At 49.3% G+C, this 25,277-nt stretch overlaps 2 protein-coding genes across 2 annotated transcripts in view; both read left to right on the top strand.

Moving 5' to 3' along the window:
* Positions 1-4,919, top strand: part of ABCB7 (ATP binding cassette subfamily B member 7) — a 41,213-nt gene extending 36,294 nt beyond the window's left edge. Inside the window, exons 15-16 of the mRNA XM_054075722.1 lie at positions 770-877; positions 3,831-4,919. Of these exons, the coding sequence (XP_053931697.1) occupies positions 770-877; positions 3,831-4,049 (327 nt within the window). The 3' untranslated portion in view covers positions 4,050-4,919. The remainder of the gene's footprint in view (positions 1-769; positions 878-3,830) is intronic.
* Positions 4,920-15,381: 10,462 nt separating this feature from the next.
* Positions 15,382-25,277, top strand: part of NEXMIF (neurite extension and migration factor) — a 189,178-nt gene continuing 179,282 nt past the window's right edge. The window contains 1 exon segment of the mRNA XM_054075703.1: positions 15,382-15,495. The gene's annotated coding sequence lies outside the window, so the exon portion shown is untranslated.

The following is a 25,277-nucleotide window of genomic DNA, read 5'->3' as shown; positions in this document are numbered from 1 at the left end:
ACAAAACGCTGCTTGGGTTCTTTCTCCCTTCTGTTTTGCTGTATTTGTTGCAAGAATTATAAGCCTAGTGTTTCACAGCAGAACCGCATTTCAAAGACAGCAAACAAAAACAAGTCCTTTCCACAGAAGTGTGTCTGAGAATTGAAATGTTTTCTGAGAAAGGCGAGTGTTTTTCAGGACAATAACACGGATGCTTCCCTCCCTGTAGCAGGGGCATCAGTTCCCGGTGAGGCTTGCTTGCGTCTGACTGCGGTTTGGGAGGGTGAGAGAGAGCTCATGGAGGAGGCAGTGGATAGAGCGATAATTCCCAGGATTGCTTTAACTTTGTTTCACATTGGCAGGATATTGAGAGGGTTTTTTTTCTGTAATTTTCATTGACTGAAAGTGGTGCCATTATTGTGCTGATTTACGATTCCAGGTGCCTCTCCTGCTGTTCAGGTTGCTTTTGTAGCGTGGCTGCACGGGGAAGTTTTTCCCTGAAGTTAAATAACAGTTTTCGTCCTTTGTCCCTTTGTCCTTTGTGTTATTCTGTGGATAAAGGAGGGGGATTGCAGTTCGAGGACTTTATCGGAACCACAGATATTTCATGTTTGGGATTCTTCTGTTTCTTCTACAGGTGCTTGTAGCCATTTCTTATTGTAAAGCTACCGCAGTACTAGAGATGTTTCTCAAACCTTATTTACCGTAACTGGCATATCTCCAGACAGCTTTTTATTTCCCTTTGTGCCACCTAGGAGTGTGTAAGAGTTTGTCTGTTTTAATCCTGCAGAATATCCTCAGTGCCATGAGGGACATGGTGAGACACCGAACGTCAGTGTTCATCGCTCACAGGCTGTCAACGGTGGTCGATGCCGATGAAATCATTGTGCTGGATCAGGTGAGGTGATCCCCCTGCGGGGTGTGTTTCTCACATAATGTCAGCATTTGTGCTAGAGTCTGTGTGGCCGTTCTGACATCTTGTACTCCCACCAAGCTGCTGCAGGTTCGTTCTTCGGAAAGGAACCATGTTAGAAATACCAGCCCCGGGGTTGCATTTTACCTATTGCTCTTGTTTGCAGCTGCCCGTTTATCAGTTGCAGAAACTTGATGTGTGACACTTGGAAGTTGTGTTTTTACTTCATTTGCGTAGTCCATTTTATTACATGTTCTTTATTTGGATTATGACAAATTTCACTTGATGCCCTGGAACTGGCTGAATGGTGCGTGTTTTTCATCTAATTTACAACATGCTTCTGTCAGATATGGATTCCTCATGTGTTCCCCCGATTTATGCTTTTTTCTCATTACTCAGCGAGTGTCTTATTTTTCACATACATCCATTGGGTTTTTTCTTTTATGGAAAGAGAGAGGACGGCGTCTTCTGTTTCCATGCAGATAAAGCTGCTGCAGGATTGCTCAGTCTAATAATGTTATAAATCTGAACACTGGTCTGTGATTATCTTCTTTCTGTATGTTTCTCTCATAAGGGAAAAAAGTTTCAATGTGATTTACCAATACCACTATTCAGCGGTGACCTCTTATTCAGTCTGTCCTAATGCCATTTTCTTCTTTATTACCCTTATCATTTTCATCATTTCATCATAACATCACTTTCTTGCCTTTATTACCCTTACGATTCTATCTGGCAATAGATTTAAAATAAAATGTCCTTATTATAACTTCATAGTTCCTGTTTTAACTGATAATGATGAAAATATAGTGCTCTAATCTGCTGAGAATAGATGTTAAATTTATCTCTGCGTTCATTTTTTTCAGCTACTGTTTATGTGTGTGTGATCATAGGTGTATTTAGTGACTAAAATATGCATATCCAAAAGAAATGATTCCTGCAGTCCGTTAAATGATTTCGTGGGGAATTAAAACAAAATCTTATAAAATGGTGACATATGTGGCTGTTATACAAATCTCAGCTTCATACAAATCTCAAAATGGAATAAATCATTTGCACTGCTCTGTGGGGTTTTTTATTTGTTTTGGATCTACTTGTTTTTTCAGCTGTTGCTGAAAAATCCTTTCCCAAGGTGTATCCTTTATGTAACTGTGTTAAAACATCTTGCAAATGTTTAACGTAGGAAATCTGTGACTTTTTGTTTTCAATGCAAGTTTTCGCAGCTTACTAAGACTGTGTTTTATGTTATAGTGTAGCTGTTAAATTAAAAATAAAAGCACAACCTGGCACTGTAAAACAGCGAGGGTGCTCGCTTTCATGAATAATGGTGGTGTAGTAAAGGTTGTGAATGAGTAAGGTAGCGCGGTGCATGACTGCAAGTGCCCGACTGCTTCACGAGGCATCACTGGTGTGTGCTCAGCAGAAAGTTGTCTCTCGTCATCACAGCTTGATTGATGAGTGCTATGTTAGCAACCGGGTAAATAAGACTCAGTGGTGGAGAGGAGATGAGATGATTGTGACTGGGTTTGCTTAGCGATGGAAATACAACATCACTATTTCAGCACCTTTGCCTAAGTAAAATCGGAATAATTCTTGAGTGAGTAAACAAACACTGTATTAATGACGGATCTTAGGAAGAAATGTTTTCCTGAGAGGGTGGGAAGGTCTTGGCCCAGGTTGCCCCGTGTGGTGGTGGCTGCCCCATCCCTGGAGGTGGTCAAGGCCAGGTTGGATGTGGCTTGGAGCCCCTGATCCAGTGGGAGGCGTCCCTGCCCATGGCAGAGGGTGGAACTGCATGGGCTTTAATGTTCCTTCCAACCCAAGCCAATCCATGATTTTATGAAGCTGAACAGAGTAGTTACATTTTTTTATGATGATTCAAGGTTATTAAAAAAGGCCGTAATTCCAAAGCCCAGTCTCCACTACACTGAGCTCTCCAAATTAACCACTTAAAGTTGTTAAATAGACTCTGCAGGTATGTTTCAGTTCCACCAGTGTGACCAGTAAGAGAAGTGACAAGACCCAATTTTTTTCTCCCAAGTGTTCATCAGTCACTGTCTCAAGAAAGTAGATTTAATTGTAGATCTGATTTAGAACTAATAAAATCCACATGGTTGTCCATATAAAGCAGTCTTTTCCCAAAGGAAAGAATAGCTGGAGAACAAATGCATGATTTTAATTTGCAGTCAATGAATGTCAATGTGTATCATGAAGAAAAAGGATGAGTCTGGTTTTTGAGGAGTAGTGTTCTTTCGCTGTCTGTGGGGTATGAGTTCTCCTCTCCAGCTCTTCCTTCCTGTTTCCACAGTGGTAGCCAATAAATCGGCTTTGCTCTTGAGAACAGCTCAGATGAAAGGAACTGCACGCTTGGTTTCCGTGATGGCAATTGTAACGGCACAAGTTACTGAGCTCCCATGTAAAAACACAATTTACACTAATTGACTTTGAGATTTGATTTAAAATGTGTTTTTCTTACACAGTAGTAATTCCTGTCTGTATGCTCTTTTCTTTTAGCTTTTTAATTTGTGTTTGTTATCAAGTAAAGACAAACATGTTGATATTGCTATATCCTTGTGACTCTTGCATTAGTAGTTCAACACCTTGCTCCTCATGTCGAGGTCTGCATTTACTTTAGATGGCTTTTCCAGTTCAGATAGTAAAACTTCCCATGTTGATGGCCTTTAAATTTAGTGCAGATGGACAAAAGACATCAATGTTCCCATTTATGTAAGACTGAGAAGGACACAGCGTCTTGTTTTCAGTGTGCAGCGTAACACACAATTCAGTGCACCACGTGTTCAGTCTTTCGTTGCTGTCCCAAGTTCCTTCTCATCAATATCTGCTGTAATCTATACTGTAAAACTGTGGGACGTGTATTGACAGTGTTTAAATTCCTCAAGATCTGGTAACACTGATCACTGACTCTCCCCTTCTTTTCCAGGGTAAGGTTGTGGAACGTGGCAGACACGCCGACCTCCTTGCAAGTCCGAACAATCTCTATTATGAGATGTGGCACACACAGAGCAGTAAAGTACTCAGTAGTCATAACAATCCAAGCTGGGAAGAGAGAAGTAATCAGATGTCTAAGGAGGAAGAAAGAAAAAAACTAGAAGAAGAAATTATGAGTAGTGTGAAAGGCTGTGGAAACTGTTCGTGCTGAGTATGATCCTGGATTGGTCTTCCATAACAGGTTAAAAATGCACACAATGACAGTGAAGTGCAGCTCTTGTTTCTAAGTCAGCATTAAAAAACTTCCTGGGTTTTGCAGGTTTGGGGTTTTTTAGTGTCTCAGAGGGGTATAATTTCAACCAAAGGAGTTCTATTTTTACATCTTCAGCAGTCTTTCATGTTCAGTACAGCTGCAAGAGCTGAGCTTTTTCAAAACCTTTAAACTTCTCGACTAAGAGTGTCATTTACAGCAATTTTTAGGTATTGGCAAGTTTTCCTGGTAGTTGCTTGAGGTGGGTTATTAAATTATAAACAGATTTGACCTTGATTTGCATTATTTCTCATCATTAATGGTTGATAAATATGTCATGTTTAATTGTAATTGGGCTAATTTGAACTCATTTGCTAGTGAGGAAGATGCAATTTAAATTCTTCAGTGCTGTTCTGGTTTAAAACACTCTTCGTTGTAAAGAATAAGAAAAGCCTGAAAAAAAAATAGTATTAGAGGCCTAAAGTAGCAAACTAAATACTGGAATTGCCCATCTCACCATTCAACAGCATCTGTTGTACCAGGCTATTGGGAAGGGGATTGGTGTCATTCTAGAGGAAAAGTAGAAGTATTTTAAAGAGCTGGTAGAGACCTGGAATTGACTTTTGTCAAATTTATTGTGTGGCTCCCTAGAAACCATGTGGTATGTAAATAAGAAGAATGTGAAGTTACCCTTAAATTAAAAGTTCTGAGTTGAGGATTCTGTATCCTCAGCAGCTGCTGCAGCAGTCAAAGCAGAACGCGGTCATTTTTTCTATTTGAGTCGTGGTCTTAGGAAGCAATTAAGATTCAATAAAGACTTCCATAAATTTCTATTATGTCATTAATGGAGAAAGTGACCTGGATAACGTTGAAAGCTTTGCTATAATAATCTCATTTCAATAGTCAAAACTTGTTCAGTGGTGGGGACCCTCAGTCTTTGCTATTTGCAGGATTCTACATGTGCTCTGTGTTTGCGTGGCCGGATTTTGGTAGCAGGGGGGCTGCTGGGCTGGTTTCTGTGTGGAGCTGCCAGGAGCTTTCATTGTGTCCGATAGAGCCAATGCTTCAAGCCAGCTTCAAGATGGACCAAGCGCTGGCCAAGGTTGAGCCCACCAGCCATTGTGGTAGTGCCCGTCGGATAACGTATTCAACAAGGGGGATAAAAACCTGCACAGGAGCAGCTGGGAGAGAGGAGTGAGAACATGCGAGGGAAACAGCTCTGCAAACGTCAAGAGCAGTGGAGAAAGAGAGGGAGTAGGCACTCCAGGCGCTGAAGCAGAGATCCCGCTGCAGCCCATGGAGGACCCCACGGTGGGGCAGAGATCCCCTTGCAGCCCAGGGAGGACCTCACGGTGGAGCAGGTGTATGCATGAAGGAGGCTGTGACCTTGTGGAGGACCCCATGCTGGAGCAGGCTGCTGGCAGGACTTGTAAACCCGGAAGACCCACGCTGGAGCAGTCTGTTCCATGAAATCAGCACCTTTGCCTAGGTAAAGTCGGAATAATTCTTGAGTGAGTAAACAAACAACTATATTAATGATAGCTCTTAGGAAGAAATGTTTTTCTGAGAGGTTGAGGAGGCCCTGGTCCAGGGTGCCCAGGGAAGCTGTGGCTGCCCCATCCCTGGAGGTGTTCAAGGCCAGGTTAGATGGGGCCTTGGGCAGCCTGAGCCAGTGGGAGGTGTCCCTGCCCGTGGCAGGAGGTGGTCCCTTCCAATCCAAACTATTCTATGATTCTGTGATCAGTTCCGATGCCACTCGTGCTGTGGCTTTGTCCAACTTTAGGCAAACTGAATGGCAAGAGGTACCTCTGAACAAAGGCATTTCCTGAAACAGGAGGCTGGTCATGCCACAGAAGGTTTGTTTTAAAGAATGGCAGTTAGTTTCTGGAGGTGACTGAAAGCTGCTTGCGTGATGGAGTCGCTGGGCGAACACTTGGGCCTCGTCTACAGCTGTATTGGAATGAGCGCTCTCTCTGCTTGTCTGCCTGCCTGCCTCTTCGATGCAGGTAACAAATATGCTTCACCATTATAAATTGGGCATCTACACACAAGAAATTCAGAAAATAAGAAGAAAAAGGGCATCTGTATTGATGAGAGCATGAAGGGTGTTTCCCCCCTCCACACACACTTTCCTAAGTTAAAGGGGAAGTGGCTCCCCGCGAAGGCAGAGGTCGCACAGCTGAGGTGTTGGGAACACGCAGGGTCTTCTGCTGCTGCACGCTCAGATGCTATCAGACACACACGGGCAAAACATTGAGCACTGTGTTTTGCTTGTAAGCAGATCTCTCAGAGAAGCAGTCCTGGTGCTCGGCAAGTCGCTTGTCTGCTGAGAAGGAACCCTCGTGCTCCCTTTTTGTTTTTTTAATTTATTTTATTTTCAATTTTTATCTGCACACTGTGACTCTGCAGTGTCTCTGCTCAGAGCAGGTGTTTGAACTGACTGGGAGAGCCTCAGATTGGAGGAGCCTCCTACAGCCAGACTCTCAGACAGGATATGTGGCGTCTCTTTAAAAAGCCTTACCATTTCTTAGAGAAAACTGATTGATTTTGGAGCTTTTTCACAGCTTCTGAGGGCCTTGGTAATTCCACTCCTCTGTAATCTGGAACAGCTCTTTTCTAAACAGCTTTTCATATTCTAGACTTTTAGCTGTTTGTGTTTCAAAATCTGTCATCTACTGCTATTATAAAACCTTTTCGGTTTTAAAGTAGAAAGAGCCATTTAATTTTTTTCATTGTTTTCCTCTAGGACCTCCCAGGGAAAAGGTACCAAAGGCGTCCTGCAGGCCTAGAGCGGTCCTGCGGTTCCCTAAAGAGGTGTTGGGGGATCTAGAGGGATCTTTTAGGTCCCAAAAGAGTTCCTGAGGGTCCTAGACGGGTCCTGGTTGTTCCTGAAGGGGTCCTAGAGGGGTCCTGGGGATCCCTAAGTGGGTCCTAGGGAGCTCTAGAGGGGTCCTGGGGGGCTCTAAATAGGTCCTGGGTCTCTTAGGGGGGTCCTGAGGGGCTCTAGAAGGGGACCTAGGAGTCCTAGAGGGATCCTGGGGATCCCTAAACGGGTCCTGAGGTCCCTGGAGTGGTCCTGGGGGACTCTTAAAGGGGTTCTGGGCATCACTAAAATGTCTCTTGTGGCTCTTAGAGAGGTCCTGAGGGGCTCTAAAAAGGCCCTGAGAGTCTCTAAAGGAGTCCTGTGGGTCTCTTTGATCCAAGAAGGGTCCTGGGGGTCCCTAGAGGGGCCCTAGGGTTCCTAGGGGGGGTTCAGGAGGGGATCTGGGAGTCCCTAAATGGGTTGTGGGTATCCTAGAGGAGTCCTGGGAGGCTCTAGGAGGGGCTGGGGATCCCTAAAGGGGTTCTGGGAAGTCCTAGAAGGCTCCTTGAGGTCCCCAAAGGGATCCTGGCGGCTTCTAGAAATGTCCTGGTGGTCCCTAAAGGGGCAGCGGGGGTCCATAGAGGGGTCCTGGGACTCTCCGGAAGGTTCGTTGAGGCCCTGGAGTGGTCCTGTAGGTGCCTAAAGGAGTCCTTGGGGGTTCTAGAGGGGTCTTGGGCGTCCCTAAATGGGTCCTGGGAGGCTCTAGGGGTGTCTCGAGGATCCCTAGAATTGTCCTGGGAGACCCTAAAGAGATCCTGGGGACACCTTGAGGATCCTGGGGGGCCCTAGATTGGACTTCTTTGCTTGAACAAAGTGTGTGTACGTATGCAAGAGTTGTTTAAAGTGGAGACTGGGAGAGATTTGAAAAGATCAGTAACCTGAAAAGCTGCATCACAGAAAATCTGAAGTTTGTCTCTGAGGGTGTGAAGGGAATTGATCGGTGTTTAGTGGTGTGTGATGTGTGCAGACCATGGATGTTGCTGAAAATGTCATTTGCCTGAGCAAACAGTGTTTCCTGAGGTTCTAAGTTAGGAATCGGTCGATGTCCTGAAGCTGTAATAGTGCAGGGACTTCTTCTTTTTTTTTTTTTTTTTTTTTTTTTTTTTTTTTTTTTTTACGGTATTTTACAGGATTTAACTATAAGTGTCAGAGGAAGAGAAATTGAGAGCAAACCTATGTTAGTGTCAGAAGGAAGGTTTTCTGAATTCAGTCCCTGAACTGCAAACTTTGAATCCTGGACCTTGGCCTCCCATAACAGTGGCTTCTTGCAAGAGTTTTCTCTGCAACTCTTCCTGCAAGCTGATGTCTTCTCCTTAAATGTCACCTTGCTTTGCTCTGTTCCTCTACTTCCTCCCTTCTCCCCGTACCTGGGCTGTAGTTCTGCAATTCTCCCTGAAATATTTCCTGCCTATAAACTGGAGGAAACATGAGCAGCTCCTGCCCTACGGCTGGGCTTTTCCCCTCGCATCCTGAGGAAGCGCTGCCTTACTGGGTGCCCTCAGTGGGGTGGGATGCTGCACAATCAAGGTCCTTGTGCTCCCTTGGGCCCTCTCAGGTAGCCTCTGTCTTGCACCCTGCCTGGAGTGCTCTGCCACAGCCTCTGCTTTTCCCAGCTTGGGCAGGCGAGCGGCCTGAAATGTGAGGAAGCCGATAACAGCAGCCTGTGCGGTGCTGCCTTTGTCTGCTGTGGCTGGTGTGGTTTTTTTGGTTGTACAGGCATCTCATTTTCAGTGGCCTCTCTTTGTGTGATCATGTTACATAGCAGCGCTTCCAAAATGGTCAGAGAGAGCTTTGCAGAGAGAGGTACGTGCACACAATTCTCACAGGGTGGGAACAAAGACTTTTCATAGAGTCGTAGAATCACCAGGTTGGAAAAGACCTCTTGGATCATCGAGTCCAGCCATTCCTATCTGCCACTAAACTGTGTCCCTGAGCACCTTGTCTACTTGTCTTTTAAATCCCTCCAGGGACAGTGACTCCACCCCCTCCCTCGGGAGCCTCTGCCAGGGCCTCATGACCCTTTCTGTGAAGGCTTTTCTGTCGTATCCATTGAACACTGGTGTTTCCCAGAACCCTGTGTCCCTGCTTGGTGCTGCTGTCAGAGCATTCCCCTCGGCTGAGGTGTGCGTACTGCCTCGCTGTAACTCACAGAGGCAGTTGTGTTCAGTCCCCATTAGCCCTGTGCTTTCTCATCAATCTCCTGGCATTTTTTATGTTGGAAACCTCCAGCTGACCACAGAAACCTTCCTTGGCCAGCTGTAGTCCTCCATCGCTAAAGTTCTGCTTCTCAGCACGGGCAAGTTTTAGCTGCCACTAACCAAGAAGTTTCCTCTACTTACTGGCAGCGTGCGGAGCATTGAGGGGGGGTGGTTAAAAGCAGTTGCTGTTGCCCGAGCTCTGTTCCCAGCAAACCTGGTGGTTGGAATTCCCATCAGGTATTAAGATTCTCAAGGCACAAAATATTTCATGTCAAAAAGTGGCTGTAAGTTGCTTAAAGATTCTTCAGACTTCCTTTGTGCATTTTGTGTCACAGGTTTGTACGTTAGTTACTGTAATTCTGTCAGGATTAGCTGGATACTTCCACCACGCCACAGCTCTCCACCATGATCTGAAGAGTATTTATCCACACCACAGCCTGCAGCTGTGAGAGCTGGGGTTGTTCAGTCTGGAGAAGAGAAGGATCTGGGGAGACCTTAGAGCAGCTTCCAGTACTGAAAGGGGCTCCAGGAAAGCTGGGGAGGGGCTCTTGATTGGGGAGTGCATGGATAAGATGAGGGGAGATGGTTTTCAGCTGAAAGAGGGGAGACCAAGATGAGATGTTAGGAAGAAATGTTTTGCTGTGAGGGTGGGGAGGCCCTGGCCCAGGATGCCCAGAGCAGTGGTGGCTGCCCCATCCCTGGAGGGGTTCAAGGTCAGTTTGGATGGGGCTTAGAGCCCCTGATCCAGTGGGAGGTGTCCCTGCCCATGGCAGGGGGTGGGACTGGATGGGCTTTGAGGTCCCTTCTGACCCAAACCATTCCATGATTCTCTGAGTGCATGCCTTGCAAAAAGGATGCAACAGAGTGATAAGTTTCAAACACTTTGTATCTTCTCAGAGGAGATCGGTATGTAATTCACAATGAGTAATGCTCTCTGCTCCTAATTCATGCGGATAAAGCCATTGGGCCACACCACCAAGCTCTGAATACACATGTATGTACTAAATATAAATGCAGAGACTGCAGTTTGTAATAAAGAGAGGAACAGGAAACAACTGAAGCTGGCCTGCAATGTTAAAAAGATTACCTGGTATAAATAGCACAGGAGTCACTGACAGCAACTCAAATGCAAATAGCACTTCCAAAAACATAAGTACAAAAAAATAATTTTCAGTGTGCGATCACCTCCAGATGCTGACAAAAATGTTTTCTGTTGGTTATTTTGTGAGTTTTGCTTTTTATTGTAAGGCCCCAAACTTTCTAGCTGTTAATTAGTCTACCGGACTAGTCAAGTTCTGGCAAATGAATGTCCCAGTGATTCTCGTGGGTGTCTAGAAAGGCAAATCCTACAAATGGCTGTAGTTTTAGGCTTGAGTATTGAAGTCTCTGTGGAAATTCATTCAGTGGGAATATAGACTCGTGTCTAGTGGCAGCTTCTGATTCAGACCAAAGCCGCTTTACTGGTGTTTGAGCTGTCCTATGGAGATCTTGTTCCAACCGGAGAACTGTAGACACTTGTGGAGACCTTAAATGCCCCTGAACGCATCTGTGAAGTCCTGTGCTCTTTTCAAAGGAACGTTAAGTTCTTTTACTGGATCTGTGACTTTTAGCTATTTGACAACTTGGAGTTTACAGTCTGACAGCTCCTGTCCTCAGTCATAACGTGGTGAGCAGAGCATGGTGGTTTGCTGGTGGCTTATGGAGTCTTGTAACAATCAACTAGAAAATGTTGGAAAGCTGTGACAGCCCAGAAACTGTGACATCTGTTAAACACACTTGATTTATTCCTAGTGACTGGAGTGAGGTGCGAGTGGTGTTCTGTGGAAATGGAGTGGTTACGTTCCAAAGCGGGAGCCAAAAGTCTTCCTCATTCAGATGAATGTCCGTGTAAATCCATTGTAAGCCCATTGCCCGTCATCCTATCACTACAATCCTTTGTAAACAGTCCCTCTCCAGCTTTCTTGTAGCCCCTTCAGGTACTGGAAGGTCGCTATAGGGTCTCCTGGGAGCCTTCTCTTCTCCAGGCTGAACAACCCCAACTCTCTCAGCCTGTCCTTTTATGGGAGGTGCTCCAACCCTCGGATCATCTTTGTAGCCTCCTCTGGACCCGTTCCAACAGCTCCGTATCCAAGCCTTGATTGTAATCAGTCATCATAAAAACATCCTTGAGTTTTAACTTTAGTTTTAACTTCGGGGAAGGTGGTCATAGAATTATAGAATCGTTTCGTTGGAAAAGACCTTTGAGATCATCAAGTCCACCCATACCTGTCCACTGCTAAATCATCCCTTAGTTCCTCATCTGCCCATCCTTTAAACCCCTCCAGGGATGGGGACTCCACCACCTCCCTGCACAGCTGTCCCAATGCTGAGAACCCTTTCAGTGAAGGAATATTTCCTGATGTTCAATCTAAACCTCCCCTGGCACAACCTGAGGCTGTGATGCTCAATTGGTTTGCACAGGTATAAAGCTTTTTTTTTTTCATTAATATTTAAATAAATGGGAGGCTGTCACTGAACTGCAATTTAGTATTTTTTTTTTAGTCACTTTGTTGGACTGGAAAGCATTTATTCTGCTAGCAGGCTGTAAAAAACACCCAGATTTATCTTTAAAATAAATTAATAAAAATCTCTTGTGAAATGCTGAAACCAAGTGGAACAGATCCAGAAAAATCAAGCATTATTATGGTGTTTTTTAAAGTGTATGTAAAATAATCCTGTCTTCCAGAAAGATGCTGGAAGTTGTGTGGATAGAGCTGACATCTGCCAGAGCGAAGTCACACGTAAGATAACATGATTGACCATTTTTGGCATAGGATGGTCTAAATTGGCTCATCTGTTGGCTGTCAGACTCTTCTGAATGAGGTCCAACTCTCTGCAGGCACGTTTCCATCTGGTTAAGTTTAGGACTCAAGCTGTTTATATATATTATTTTTTTTTAAAGTATTTTGTACCAATACCAGGTTCTGGGAAAAGTTTTTTTGCTTCCATCCCTACGTATTTCAAAATTATTTGGTTTTCTTTACTGATCAAAATAACCTTCTACAGAGGGAAAGAAGATGGATGTGCCTGTGTATCATGGTGAGACCCTGAAAGGTGCAAATGAAATAGAAAGAATTTAAAATTGTTATACATACGCATATACAAATACATATGTGCGTGCACATTTGCAGATGATACTAAGATGAGGGTGCTGTTGCTACACGGGAAGGATGGGATCACCCAGAGAGACCTGGACAGGCTGAAGAAGCAGGGCTGTGTGAATCTTGTGAGGCCAAGTGCAAGGTCCTGGGTAGGGGCAATCCCCAATTTCGATACAGGATGGGGGATGGTGTGACAGAGAGCAGCCCTGCGGAGAAGAACTTGGGGTGTTGGTCAATGAGAAGCTCAACATGAGTCAGCAATGTGCACTCACAGCCCAGGAACCAACCTTGTCCTGGGCTGCATCAATAGAAGTGTGGCCAGCAGAGCGAGGGAGGGGATTCTGCCCCTCTATTCCTCTCTTGTGAGACCACCACCTTGGAGTATTGTGTCCAGTTCTGGAATCCTCAACGTAAGAAGGAGACGGAGCTGTTGGAATGGGTCCAGAGGAAGCTACAAGGATGATCAGAGGGCTGGAGAACCTCTCATAGAAAGGCAGGCTGAGAGAGTTGGGGTTGTTCAGCCTGGAAAAGAGAAGGCGAGACTTTAGAGCAGCTTCTAGAACTGAAAGGGGCTACAAGAAAGCTGGGGAGGGGCTGTTTCCAAAGGCTTGTAGTGATAGGACGAGGGGCAATGGGTATACACTGGAAAAGGGCAGATTTAGACTAGATATAAGGAGGAATTTCTTCACTCTGAGAGTGGTGAGGCCCTGGCCCAGGTTGCCCAGGGAAGCTGTAGCTGCCCCATCCCTGGAGGTGTTCCAGGCCAGGTTGGATGGGACCCTGGGCCGCCTGATCCAGTGGGAGGTGTCCTTTCCCATCACAGGGGGATGGAACTGGATGGGCTTTAAGGTCCCTTCCAAGCAATACTACTCTAGGATTCTGTGCACAGAATGCTGTAATGTGCTGTTCTTCTGAATGGCAAAACTAGGTTTTAAGTCTGTTAATATTTGAACTCTGTTCATTAGGAAAGCAAGATGAATACATGTTGTTACATTCTCATTGAGTCTTTCTAAGATTGGCCTTGCATTATTTTTACTCTGAATATTCGCCATCTGGCACTGTGTGTGGCAGTATTTAGTGCCACAAATAATAATAAAAAATACGGTCATATCTTGTGATACTGTAATGTAAAAATATATGACAGAGGATATACAGCTCTGGGTGTGCAATCTTAAAGCTGCCAAAGCACGTTTTCCCTCTGCCCTTGTCTTCCTTAACTGATTCTCTGCTTGGAGATGGCAGCAGTAACAGGGAAGTCTTTGGTTAATGAACATGAATGAAACTGCATTTCTTCTTGTGAGCTACAGCCCTGCAGAACCACGAACAGGAAAAACTCGCAGATGTAAACCTTTCTGTGCAGATTAGTGTGGGCACATCCAAGACTCAAGAAAAAGGGCTTTGCCTTCAAAGATATCGGAGAGGGCTCTGTTTTTTCCACACCAGTCAAGCCCTGTAGAGATGCTCAAACTTTAAACAAAACAGCCTTTTCCTTCTGCCTCTCCACTCTCCACATCATGATTCAATGATGAGACTGCTGCCTATTCAGCCAAAGTGCTGTTCTGGCTGTAGTTATGTTGTGTCAGTAAGTGGGGCTTAAAAGAGGTGAGAGCTGAACTTCACTGAGCCTTTCGGTTGGTGCGGGGTGAACTGCAAGAGCGTACCCGCCTGTCAGTGCTTCAGGAGAAGAACTGGAGGATGCTGAGGTTCAAAGGAAGCGAGTGTTTTCACAGATATTTATTTTAGAGAGCACTTGTGGGGCCTTGGGCAGCCTGATCCAGTGGGAGGTGTCCCTGCCCATGGCAGAGGGTTGGAACTGGATGGGCTTTCAGGTCCCTTCCACCCCAAACTATTTTATGATTCCCTCTGGTGATGTGTGAACAAGGACTTGTATTTTAACACCTTAGTCCCACTATTACCTTAGTTAGCGTACTAACTTTTTAGACCCTGTGTGCTGTGTTGCTTGGGATGAAAAGGCAACACAATTCCATGTAAAGCCAAGTGGTAATTCGGGAATAAGAACCTCTGTGCTGTGGAATTAAACCCAAGGGCTAAGGCTCATGGTGCTTCGCTTCAGCAGCGGGTGAGGTCCATGTGTCTGGTTTGGGATCTCTGCCGGATGAACTTGTGCAGGGCAGGAGCTCTGCCCGTGAAGTGGAGCTGAGAGCGGGGATCCGTCCGTCCCTCCTCTCTTTCCTTGGGGCTGGCGGCGCCCTCGGAGCGGGGCTGGGGAAGGGGCGGCGGGGCTGCTCGCTCCCCCCTCAGGGCCGCGCGCCCTTTATGCCCGGTGGTGGCGCGCGCGCCCGCGGGATGCGTGTCTAACACAAGTGACGGGCGCCGATCGGGGAACAATGGCGGCGGCGCCGCCCGGCACCGCCTGAATGAGCTGGGGCGGCGCGGGGGGAGCGGCAGCGCCCGACAGCGCGTACACCCCCCGCCACTCCCTTCGTGCCTCGGCGAAGCTGGGCCCGGCGGCGGGGTGGGGAGGGCGTGGCCGGCGCGAGCGAAGGGGGGCGTGGCCAATCCCTGCGGCGATGGGGGGCGGGATGGGGGCCGGGATGGGGGCCATGGCCTGTCCCTGTCTCGAGGGGGGCGTGGCCAAGCCCTGTGGTGGCTGGGGCGGCCGGGGCGTGGCCGGCGCGCTGAGGTTGTGGCGGTTGGGGGGCGTGGCCGAGCCCTGCGGCGGGGATGGGGAGGGCAGCGCGCGGAGAGGCAAGCCCTGGGGCGGGCAGTGGGGCGGAGCCTAGCCCTGCCGTGACGAGGGGGCGGGGCCGGCTCGCACGGAGGGGGTGTGGCCAAGCCCTGAGGTGGGTGTTGGAGCAGGCGAGGGGGCGTGGCCAAGCCCTGAGGAGGACATGGGGTGGGCGGGGGGCGTGGCCAAGCCCTGCGGTGGAGGGCGGGGAGAGTGCGGAGGGGGCGTGGCCAAGATAGACGGCGGGGTGGAAAGGGCGTGGCCGCGGGGCGGGGGCGTGGCCGCGGCGCGCGCGGGGAGGCGTGGCCAATCCCTGCGGCGGCGGCGGGGATGGGGAGGGCGGGGCCGCGGCGCGCGCGGAGGGCGGGGCCGGCGCGCGCGGGGCGGGCGCGTCCACCTGCGCGCGCCGGGGCCCGGGGCGCATGGAGCCGCGCTGAGCGACGCCGCCGCCGCCGCGACACCGCCGGGCGGGCGGGGGCTGCGCCGGCACCGCCGCCCCCCCGCGGGCCGGCACCGGGTGAGTCAGCAGCGGCCCCGGCCCCCTCCGCGGGAAGAGGGAGCGCGGGGGGGCGGATGGCAGCGCCGGCCTCCGCGGAGGCCTGCGGGGAGGTGGTGGGGCCGCCGTGTCGGTGTGTGTATGCGGGAGGGGGGCGGCGCGGGGCACGGGGGCGCCTCCCTCCCCCTCTCCCGGCTCGCCGGTGCCGCCCGTAGCCCCCCCGCCCCGACCCCCCCGCAGATCCCCCCTCCCGAGCCCCACCCCCCGCAGACCCCCCTTCTCCTGCCCCCCTATTCCGCGCCGTATTGCTCCCTCTATCCCCCAGCTTGCATCGCTCCCCCGTACCCCCGTATCCCCCCGCCTCATCCCTTTATCGTCCCCCTCTCCTTCCCCGCCGCCGCATCCCCGCATCGCACCCCTCTCCTGCAGCGCCGGATGCCTCCTGCTCCCCTATTCCCCCCGTATCCCTCCTTCATCCCCCTCTCCTGCACCCCGAACCCCCCTTGTCGTCCCTCCACGCCTCCCAGCATCGTCCTCCCCTCCATCCCCCCTCCTGCCACTCCGCACCTTTCTCGCCCCCCCGCCGCATCCCCGCATCGCCCTGCCCCCCGCACCCCTCCTGTCCCCCCTTCTCGCGCTTTATTTCCCCCTCCTTCCGCCCTCGTGCAGCCCCGCACCCCTCTTGTCGTCCCCTCCGCCGCATCCCCGCATCTTTTCCCTCTCCACCCCCATCCTGCAGCCCTGCACCTCTCCTATCCCCGCATCGCCCCCCTCTTGCAGCCCCGCAAACCCCTTCACGCCCCCCCCGCCGCAGCCCCTTCCATCCCCCCTCCTGCAGCTCCGCACCCCTCTTGCCCCCACATTCCCCGCCGTATCCCTCCCTCCATCCCCCTTCCTGCAGCCCCGCATCCTTCCTGCCCCCCCCTCCTGCAGCCCCCCACCCCCCTTGCCTCCCCGCCGCATCCCCGCATCGTCCTTTCCCCCCGCACCCTCCCTGCATCCCCCCGGCCTCCTCCGCCCCGCGGCCCGGCCAGAACAAGGGCAGGGGCGGCGTGGCCCGGAGGTCGCTCTGCCCCGCGATCGCTCATTGTCTGGGGCCGCATCCCCGGTGCGGGCGCGGCGCTGGATGCCGTCACGCACCGGCGCGGGGACCGGGCGGGCAGCTCCGCCCGCTGAGCCCCCCCCGGCTGCGGGGGGATGCGGGGCACCGGGGCTGCCTGCACCGCGGGGATCCCCCGTGTCCGGGGGGGGATGCTGCCCGGCCTTCCCGCTGCCGAGGAGCGCAGGATGGGTGCGTATTTTGGGGGGATCGGGAGGGTGGATGCTAGCGGCCGTGGCGACGGGAGCCTCCTCCTGCCTAGAAAACAACGCAGCCCTGTGCTTCTCCAGCCTTCCCGGAGGTTTTTCCCTGCTTCCGCTCAGCGGTTTGCTCATCCCAAACCTCCACGCGACCATCAGCATCCTGGCATTCATAGAATCGTAGAATCATACAGTCGCAGAATGGCTTGGATTGGAAGGAACCTTAAAGCCCATCCAGTTCCCATGGGCAGGGACACCTCCCACTGGATCAGGCTGCCCAAAGCTCCATCCGGTTGCTCCAAGCCCCATCCAACCTGGCCTTGAACACCTCCAGGGATGGGGCAGCCACAGCTTCCCTGGGCAATCCCGTCCAGTGCCTCAGCACCCTCCTAGTGAAGAAATTCCTCCTTACATCCAGTCTAAATCTGCCCCTCTCCAGTTTATAGCCATTATAAACCACCACCGTGCCGTGGTGTGTTCTGGCTGCTGGAGGCACCCGCCGGAGCAGCACGGGGATGTGGTAACCGCTGTGCAGAGCCTGCTGAATGGTGACTGGTGTGCACCCGTACCCGCTCGGGCCTGGGGATTTTGAGTTGTGGTAAGGGAAGGATAGAGAAACTGAAATAACGGCAGTGTGTGAGCAGGTAGAATGCGATTTGAAGTCCCTTCGGCTGACACCCCGCGCAAGACGGCGTTTGTTAGGGTACGTGAGCTGTGCACAAGGCAGCAGTCTTCGGTGAATCGTTTCTTAAAAACAAACGCTTGACAAAAGAACCAGACCTGCTAAATGGGTAACAATTATGTAATCCCATAGTAGGTTTTGATGTATGTCAAGTCTGTTAAATAAATCAACCTGTTCAGTGAATAAATCTGCCATGCACCGATGCTTTTTTCTGTTTTTGAGGGAATAAACCTGGCTGTGTGTTTAAGATGTTCCTACTGAGCATGTGGATCTTGCGGCCAAGCCCCGTGGCTGCCAGTGACACGAGACAAATCCGCGGGGAGGGTGGGATGCCGGAGCGTGGGGAGGGAGGGGGCACGCCAAGGAATACGATGGATATTAAAAATACACAAAGATGTGCATAAGGATGCCCGGCGATAAAATTCTCGCTGATCCATGTCGTGATGGAGTGTTTGCTTTGCAGTGGCAATGGCCCATACAAAGCTACATTGATTTAGCTTTCTCTGCTCACGGTGGCGGTTCTGGTGAATAATTATTTTCCCCAAAGCTCTAACTGAGGGAAGAAAGAGAGCTCCTGCTTGGCCTACACAGTGGTACAGTATCTTTGAAAGTGCATATCCGGCTGCAAATAAAGAGAGCCAGTTCAAGTGTTACTGCACTCAGCAGAAATAAAAGGGAGGCAGAAAAGGGGAGCAGCCGGTTGGCTTCCCCGTGCTCCTCATCCTCTCTCTCTGCCCCTCACCCCACGCTTTTGCTTTGGGGGATGGGGTGAGTGTTTCTCCTTTTTTGTGTTTGCTGTTACCTTTTGGAGGGGAGGCTCTGGCAGCCCATTTAAACATTGAGCTCGGGATAAAGGGGAGTCTCTTCTGGATTAAAAAAAAAAAAGGAAAGGATTGTGGCCAGTGGGTTTTTCACTTCCATAGCCGGTATGGGGAGTGCCGGTGTCCTCCTCTTTGGAGATGGTGATGCCTCCTGTATGGTTTTGTGGTCGATTGCTTGTGTATTTTTTTCCTGTCTTTGGAAAGAAAGATGTGAAAAGACTTGGATGTGTTTGCAGGACCATGACGGACGCGGGGAGGCTTTGGGAGAAGGTGTTCCCAGACAAAGGGGGCTGTCTCAGGCTGGCATCCCGGGCATATGATGCAGCCATGAGGTGCAGCAGCACTTCTCAGATAATAAGGTTTTCCCATTTCCCGGAGTAATAGCAAACCAATCATGCTGGTTCCCTGCAGCACAACAGCAAACTGTCTGCTTAAAGTTTATACCCTGTCATGAATGAAAAGCAACATTAAAAAAGTCTTTTCCTCGGGCAGAATCCGAGGAGGGCAGCCGTGGATGCTCCAGGCCTTGCTGTGGTCCTCGTGTGGGGGCCGTGCGGACATCGTCTTTGGGTGTGTGGTTGGCCCTGGGAGAGATGGGCAGTCTGAACATTGAACACTGCAATCGCTGTCGCTTTATGGCAATAACAATTCCTGCTCTGTGAGGGGATTTAAAAAATATTTGAAAATTGGAAGCAAAATAATTTTGATGTAATCCACCTGTTAGGTTTAAAGTCCTGCCTTTTTACTTGGAGAGGACTGTACTTCTTTGCTTTTATGGTAAATCTTTGTGTACTTTTAGCCCCACTTGAGCTGGCTTTATAATCATTACCTGTGTGTAGTCAGGTGCCTCATGAGCCTGATGCTGTGGAAGCTGCCAGCAGCGAGGAAACGAGCCATGTGGCAGAAAGCCGAGCCACCCATGGTGGTTGGTGCTGTGCTCTTCCTTGCTTCCTCCGAGTCGGTGACATGCACCTGCAGAGACACCTCTGCCAGGGTTTGGGCTGTTCCAGCACGGGGACCCACGTGTGGTGTGAGAGGCTCGGTGCGGTCCCAGCCCTTTGGTTCCAGGGCTTCAGAGGCTGTTCCAGCAAACGTTAAATAATTTCCATGTGTTGCATTGGGATGTAGAGTGTGGCAAAGTCATGGATGCCGATGGTGATTAGCCAGTTGCAGCATCCAGGTGTTGGGTGTAGAGTTTGCCCGCAGAATGCACAGATTGGAGATATGACATCCCACCGTCCATGCCAAAGTGTTGGTGCCATCATGCCTGTGGACATGAGGAAGAATTGGGAGGATTTGATAAAGCTGAACTGGAGCGAAGCTTGCAGGAGGAGCTGTGGATTCTGTGAATCAGCGTTGAACCCGGCTGTGCGCCTTCTCCTTAGCAAAGTCGTCTTGCGAGCAGCACGAGGAGGTGGCTGTAGTTCACGGTGCTGTAGGCAGCGAGGCGGTGGTGCTGGGTGGATTTTGTTTGCAGTTCAGGGAGTAGCGTGTAATCTGTGTAATGCCGCTTTTGTGCGCCTCTATGGCAAATTGATGTCTGGGGAACGACAACATAGCAAAGGCTCTAGACCAGCAGGTCTCTGATATTTTTGTAGCAATGTCTTTTTATTCAAAGCAGGTGTCATGGAGATCTTTCATCCCAGGATTTCTTTCATCTCTGGCATTTGTTAGCTTGTGTTAAAACTTTAAATCTCGAGAATTTCTTGTGTACAGAAGGTGTTCTCGTATTGCTTTTGCATGGGCTGAGGCTGGTGATTATGCGCTCTCCAAACAGTGGTACCTGGGAGCTGGATCTGTGTCTGCATCGCTGTGTCGGCTCTGTGGAAAACACAGGGATGTAGCCCTGTGCCCACAGGTCACTGGAGGGGCCGGTGCTGATGGGATCTGGGAGTGGGCAGCAGCAGGGGGGTGTCCCTGCGCAGAGTTTCCTCCTCACCCCAGCAGCATGAGCTCATATTTGCAGTCTTGTCGGGATTTAACAAAGCTGTGGAAATGCTTTTTACTATATGATGCGTGATCTGCTTGATTTATCCAAGCTCTTGTCTTGATAGTCTCCCATGATAGAAAATTTTGCTGGCTTCACCTTCACCTTCACCGATCCTGTATTTCTTTGTTCTATTTTGTTTTGTTTGTGCTGTTTCTTCAGAACACAAGTACACATGTTACTAGAAGTTTCTGATTGCTGTTGTCAAGGTTTGCTATTGTTGCCCCTTGGAGGGCAGGACCATGGTGCGCTTGACCAAAAGGGCTGGATTACTTCTGCTTGGACACCTGTTAATGATTTACCACACCAGTTTTAACACCTTTCTGACTTGTTATCTTTATGGTGATCATTTTCTCTGCAATAACTGGTTTTGTCCCTAGGTGTGAGACCGAGAGCCTCCCTGTCTGAAGGGTCTGGGAGAGCTTGAGGCTGGACTTGTGGATATCACCTTGCGTGATGTTGCGATGCCAGTCTCCGGGGTATCTTTTGGACTAGCAAGAGCAGCAGTGACTGTGCGCTCAGCCTAGGCACTGATTGGGTTTTTTGCCAATTGATCAGCTTTCTCACCTCAGTGATGCAGAGCTTCTGTGGTACAGAATGGGTCCCCATGCATAGGTTGCCCGTTCCTGTTGTGCGTGTTGTCCTTACTGGTTTATGGGGTTCTCTGCTGTTGTCTGAAGCTGTCACATGCTTCCCCACTGAGTCAGTGTGAGGAGAGGATGGGATTTATGAAATAACTTGAGGCAATTTCTACCTCCCCTCTCCCCCTGAGGTCAGGAGCTTCTCATGTGCTAAAGCCCAAGCATTGTCACTCCTCTTCTCCTGGTGTGCTGAAACTGGTGAGAAGGTGACTGATGGGACTGTTGCATTTTTGAGGATGTTCAGACTTCCACATGGAGGGTATCAAAAAAATCAGCCCTTGCGAATCTTGCAAGATGCAGCCAGACTTTCAGGAGTACCAGGACGTGGTGTGGTGGCGCTCCGCAGAAGCTGCCTGATTGTTTCATTGCCTCCATGAGCCCTGGGCTCTCGCACAAAACCCTGGGCAAAGGCACAAGCTCCCCACTCTCAGTCCCATTCCAGGTTAAGTCTCTGCTGTGCTTGGGAGCTGCCTTTGGAGCTGCATACTTAGAAAAAAAAATAAATCATATTCCTGTCCTTGCACTTGGAAGGTTTTTGGTTGTGAACTACAGCGCAGAAGAAGCCAGTGTAGAAAAGACGGGCTCTGCAGATGGGTTTGTTCCCTGTACAATGTCCCAATGAATGGCGTGAGTCTTTGATGGAGGAGAGAAGCTGCAGCCTTATGAAGGGCCTGTTTATTGGCATTAATTATTTTTTATTAGTTACAGCATCCATAGTCTGTTGGCAGCAGAAGAGCCCAAAGTAAGAATATTAAATCTTCAGAAGTTTTTCAAAGCTTGCATTTTTCATAAGAAGCTTGTGAAGCTTCAAATCTAAAGCTTCCAAAGCCTTTTTTTATTCTTCAGAAGTGCCACTGAAGCTCTTTTTTTTAATTTTTAGTATTTTAGCTGAAACTATAAGTTTTATACATCAAAAAAAGTAGTTCTTTCCCATCCGTTGTGCTGGCCCCAATTTTCAGGTCTTGCTGGGTTGGCTAGAACCTCTGCAGGCATCGCTGTGCTCTGGAGACCGGGTGTGCACCCTTTGCTACCACTTTGCTGTCGATGTTCCCCTTTGATGGGGGTTTTGCTCTGTGGCTGAAGCACATTCTGACACAAAAGGTGCATTTATTAGCAGCCGATCAGTTAGAACACCACTGGACCTTCCCAGTTGTTGAATAACTTCAGAGCAGTATTTAACTGCTTCATGGAAACAAGGGCTGTGGGTGGGAGTTGGACATTGATAATGTGAATCCAGTGTCTGTCTGGCCAGCAAGCAGCCCTGTTTCCCTGTGGCCTGCAAGGTCGTGGTTTGATGCTCTGAAGAGAAGCATAAGGTTCAGAGTTGTATTTTGGTGGCCATACAGGTGGATGCTTGGTCTTCTTTCCTATAGTTTCAGTGAATGGAGCAGTGGGATCTCTCTGCCCTCTCAAGGGCTGGAGCACCTCGCATACGAAGTTGAGAGAGTTGGGGTTGTTCAGCCTGGAGAAGAAAAGGCTCGGAGACCTTAGAGCAGCTTCCAGTGACCGAAGGGGACTACAAGAAAGCTGGAGAGAGACTGTTCACAAAGGCTTGTAGTGATAGGATGAGGGGGAATGGGTATAAACTGGAGAGGGGCAGATTTAGACTAGATATGAGGAGGAACTTCTGTACTATTAGGGTGGTGAGGCCCTGGCCCAGGTTGCCCAGGGAAGCTGTGGCTGCCCCATCCCTGGAGGTGTTCCAGGCCAGGTTGGATGGGCCTTGGGCAGCCTGAGCCAGTGGGAGGTGTCCCTGTCCATGGCATGGGGTTGGAACTGGATGGGCTTTAAGGTCCCTTCCAACCCAAACTATTCTATGATTCTATGAGAATGGCCTTTTTCCTAGTGGTCACTGTTCTCGTGTGTATGATCATGCCTGTTGGGAAGTGCAGTTATTTTAGCTACAACAGGTTGTGTTGGTTTTTTGAATGTTTTGCCTATATTACATGGACAAATTTCATTCATCGGCAGCTGGGCCTTTAGAGTGGAAGGGAGGGGAGAATTTTTGGGGAAATCAGAAGGAATGTCTGCTGCTGATCACAGCTTTCCAGCTCGCATTAAAGCAAAGAAGCAAACCCTGATCATCTTGACACAGCTTGCTCTGTCGGGACTACCAGGTGATCATCTCCCCTGGTTTGTTTATGTCTGTATGAAAGGAAATGCTCTCTATCAAACTCACCTGTCCATTCAGTGGGTTGGCTTAGATTCTTTGTGTGTCTGATCTATCAATTCCCAAATCCATCAAGGAGACAGTGCCAGCTTATGCAGAAACACATGCATCATAACTAATGTATAACACTGGAATTTAGGACTACTGCCCATGGTGCCTATGAGTATATCTGAAGTAGAGGAACCACGTGGCGTTAGCTCAGGCAGGCACGGCAAATGCGGGGAACCCTGTCAGCTGAAACCTCCTGCAGAATAATAATTTGTCCTAACCCCGTAACCTTCACTTACTTTATTGTCTTATTTGTCTGGTTAGTTTATTGTTGGTACTGCAGTAAAAAGAGCCTGGTTTATTCTGTTTCTTTCTTTAGTTTGTGCTGATTAGTGACTATAAACTGGAGAGGGGCAGATTTAGACTAGATGTGAGAAATTTCTTCACTATGAGGGTGGTGAGGCACAGGTTGCCCAGAGAAGCTGTGGCTGCCCCATCCCTGGAGGTGTTCAAGGCCAGGTTGGATGGGGCCTTGGGCAGCCTGATCCAGTCCCATGGCAGGGGGCTTGAAACTGGATGGGCTTTAAGGTCCCTTCCAACCCGAATGATTCTATGATTCTGTGATTCCTGGCCTGCTTCCTTCTGTGTTTGGACTGGACCTATCCTCATCCCAGAGGCTGGAAATACCATCCTTTCTAAATGTAGGTGGGAGGGTATGCAAGCCATGGGGTTTCCAAGGAGTCTGTCGTTTGAAAGGGTTAATTTTTTGATTGGCTTGGTGGTTCAATCTCAGAATTTATTGCTGTGTCAGGCAACGCAAAGCTGCGACTCGGAGTTTGCCTTGGGTTATAGTTTGTGTCTGCAGGCAGTGTTGAGCTGAGAGCCACAGGCTGCTCACAGTTCCCTGTGATGGTTAAGACCTGGTGCTTAATGGTCACAGGAGACAGTGCTGATTTCACCCTTATGAAGTGTTTCTGGGAGAGCTGGGTGTGAGTTGTGGTGCAGAGCTGAGCGTAGTGTTCATTTGTGGCTGACGCGTTGGCCGTTATATGGGATTACTGATCCTGATTCGTGTGTTAAGCAAACCCTGGTGTCCTGGTCCCTCTCTTAGTTTTTTTCCTGTTACCTACATCTTCCCTTCCTCCCTTGTTTATGACATTTACCTCTATGCACAATCTGCCGGCATATGTGCTGGATTGACGAGTTTAAGACTTCCTGAAGGTTTGTTCAGGATGAATCCAGAAGCATCCTGGACTAACTTTTCACCTACTGCAAGCAGTTGGTCAGTGGTCTGGAAGGTGATTTCTGTAACATGAGTGGCTTCAGACTGGGAGCAAAAACCCAGGTGCAGGCTTCACCTTGAAGCCTTCAAACCCAACCCTCTCATGGCCAACAGAGGAGCTGCAAGTAGGGATGGAGGGGGATGGCCTGGAGGAAGGGATGGAGGAGAATGGTCCTGAGGAAGGGAGGGGTAGTGATTCTCTACAGCACGGTAAATGTGACATCTCCGTCTCAGTGAGGAGGAGAAGAAGAAAATGCTGCTTAAATTGTGTTTTGAAGCTGTTTGCCCGGCATGGTATGGAAAAGTCTTCCATCTGCATTGCAGTCAGTCAGTTTGTGCACGGTGGAGTCCAAACGTCCTATCAGAAATGTGTATCAATTGTGTACTGCCTTTCATGTGAAAGTGTAGGGGTTGTTCTCCGCGTTACAACCTGTAATAAATATAAAATACGTAAAATCTGCAGCTGATGACAGTGTCATCTTTGAGTTCTCACCCTGTGTTCTGTGGGCTGACAGTGAAACAAGAGGGGGGGTTAAGGTTACACAATATTATATTCTGCTCTTCAGTCATGTCTGGACAGACATTTGCTGAAGGGGCCATGTTATATCTCACCTACATTTGCATGTGTTGTTAAACCAAGAGTCAAGGTGAGAACTTGCTGTGTAGCTCACTGTTTAGTCAGTATTGTTGTTATTTTGTTGATACCTTCAGTCCCCCATGTGTTTGTGTGTAAAGCAATACCCCATGGTGGTGCTAGCTTCTAAACTTGATCTCCGTGACTGGTGGAATCTTTTTCTTGGTCATTATAGGCTGCTTAAATAACGAAAGAGTAGCGGAGGGGTAGGAATGATCCAGAGTCCATATCTGATGGTTGTTCTGCAGGGTGTTCCTCTCAGTCCTGTGCTATCTGGTGCTTTCACAGGCTACTGTGTC

The sequence above is a fragment of the Cuculus canorus genome, chromosome 10, assembly GCF_017976375.1.
Source record: "Cuculus canorus isolate bCucCan1 chromosome 10, bCucCan1.pri, whole genome shotgun sequence".
NCBI classification, from domain to species: Eukaryota; Metazoa; Chordata; class Aves; order Cuculiformes; family Cuculidae; genus Cuculus; species Cuculus canorus.
This window is presented reverse-complemented; position numbering and strand designations above follow the sequence as displayed.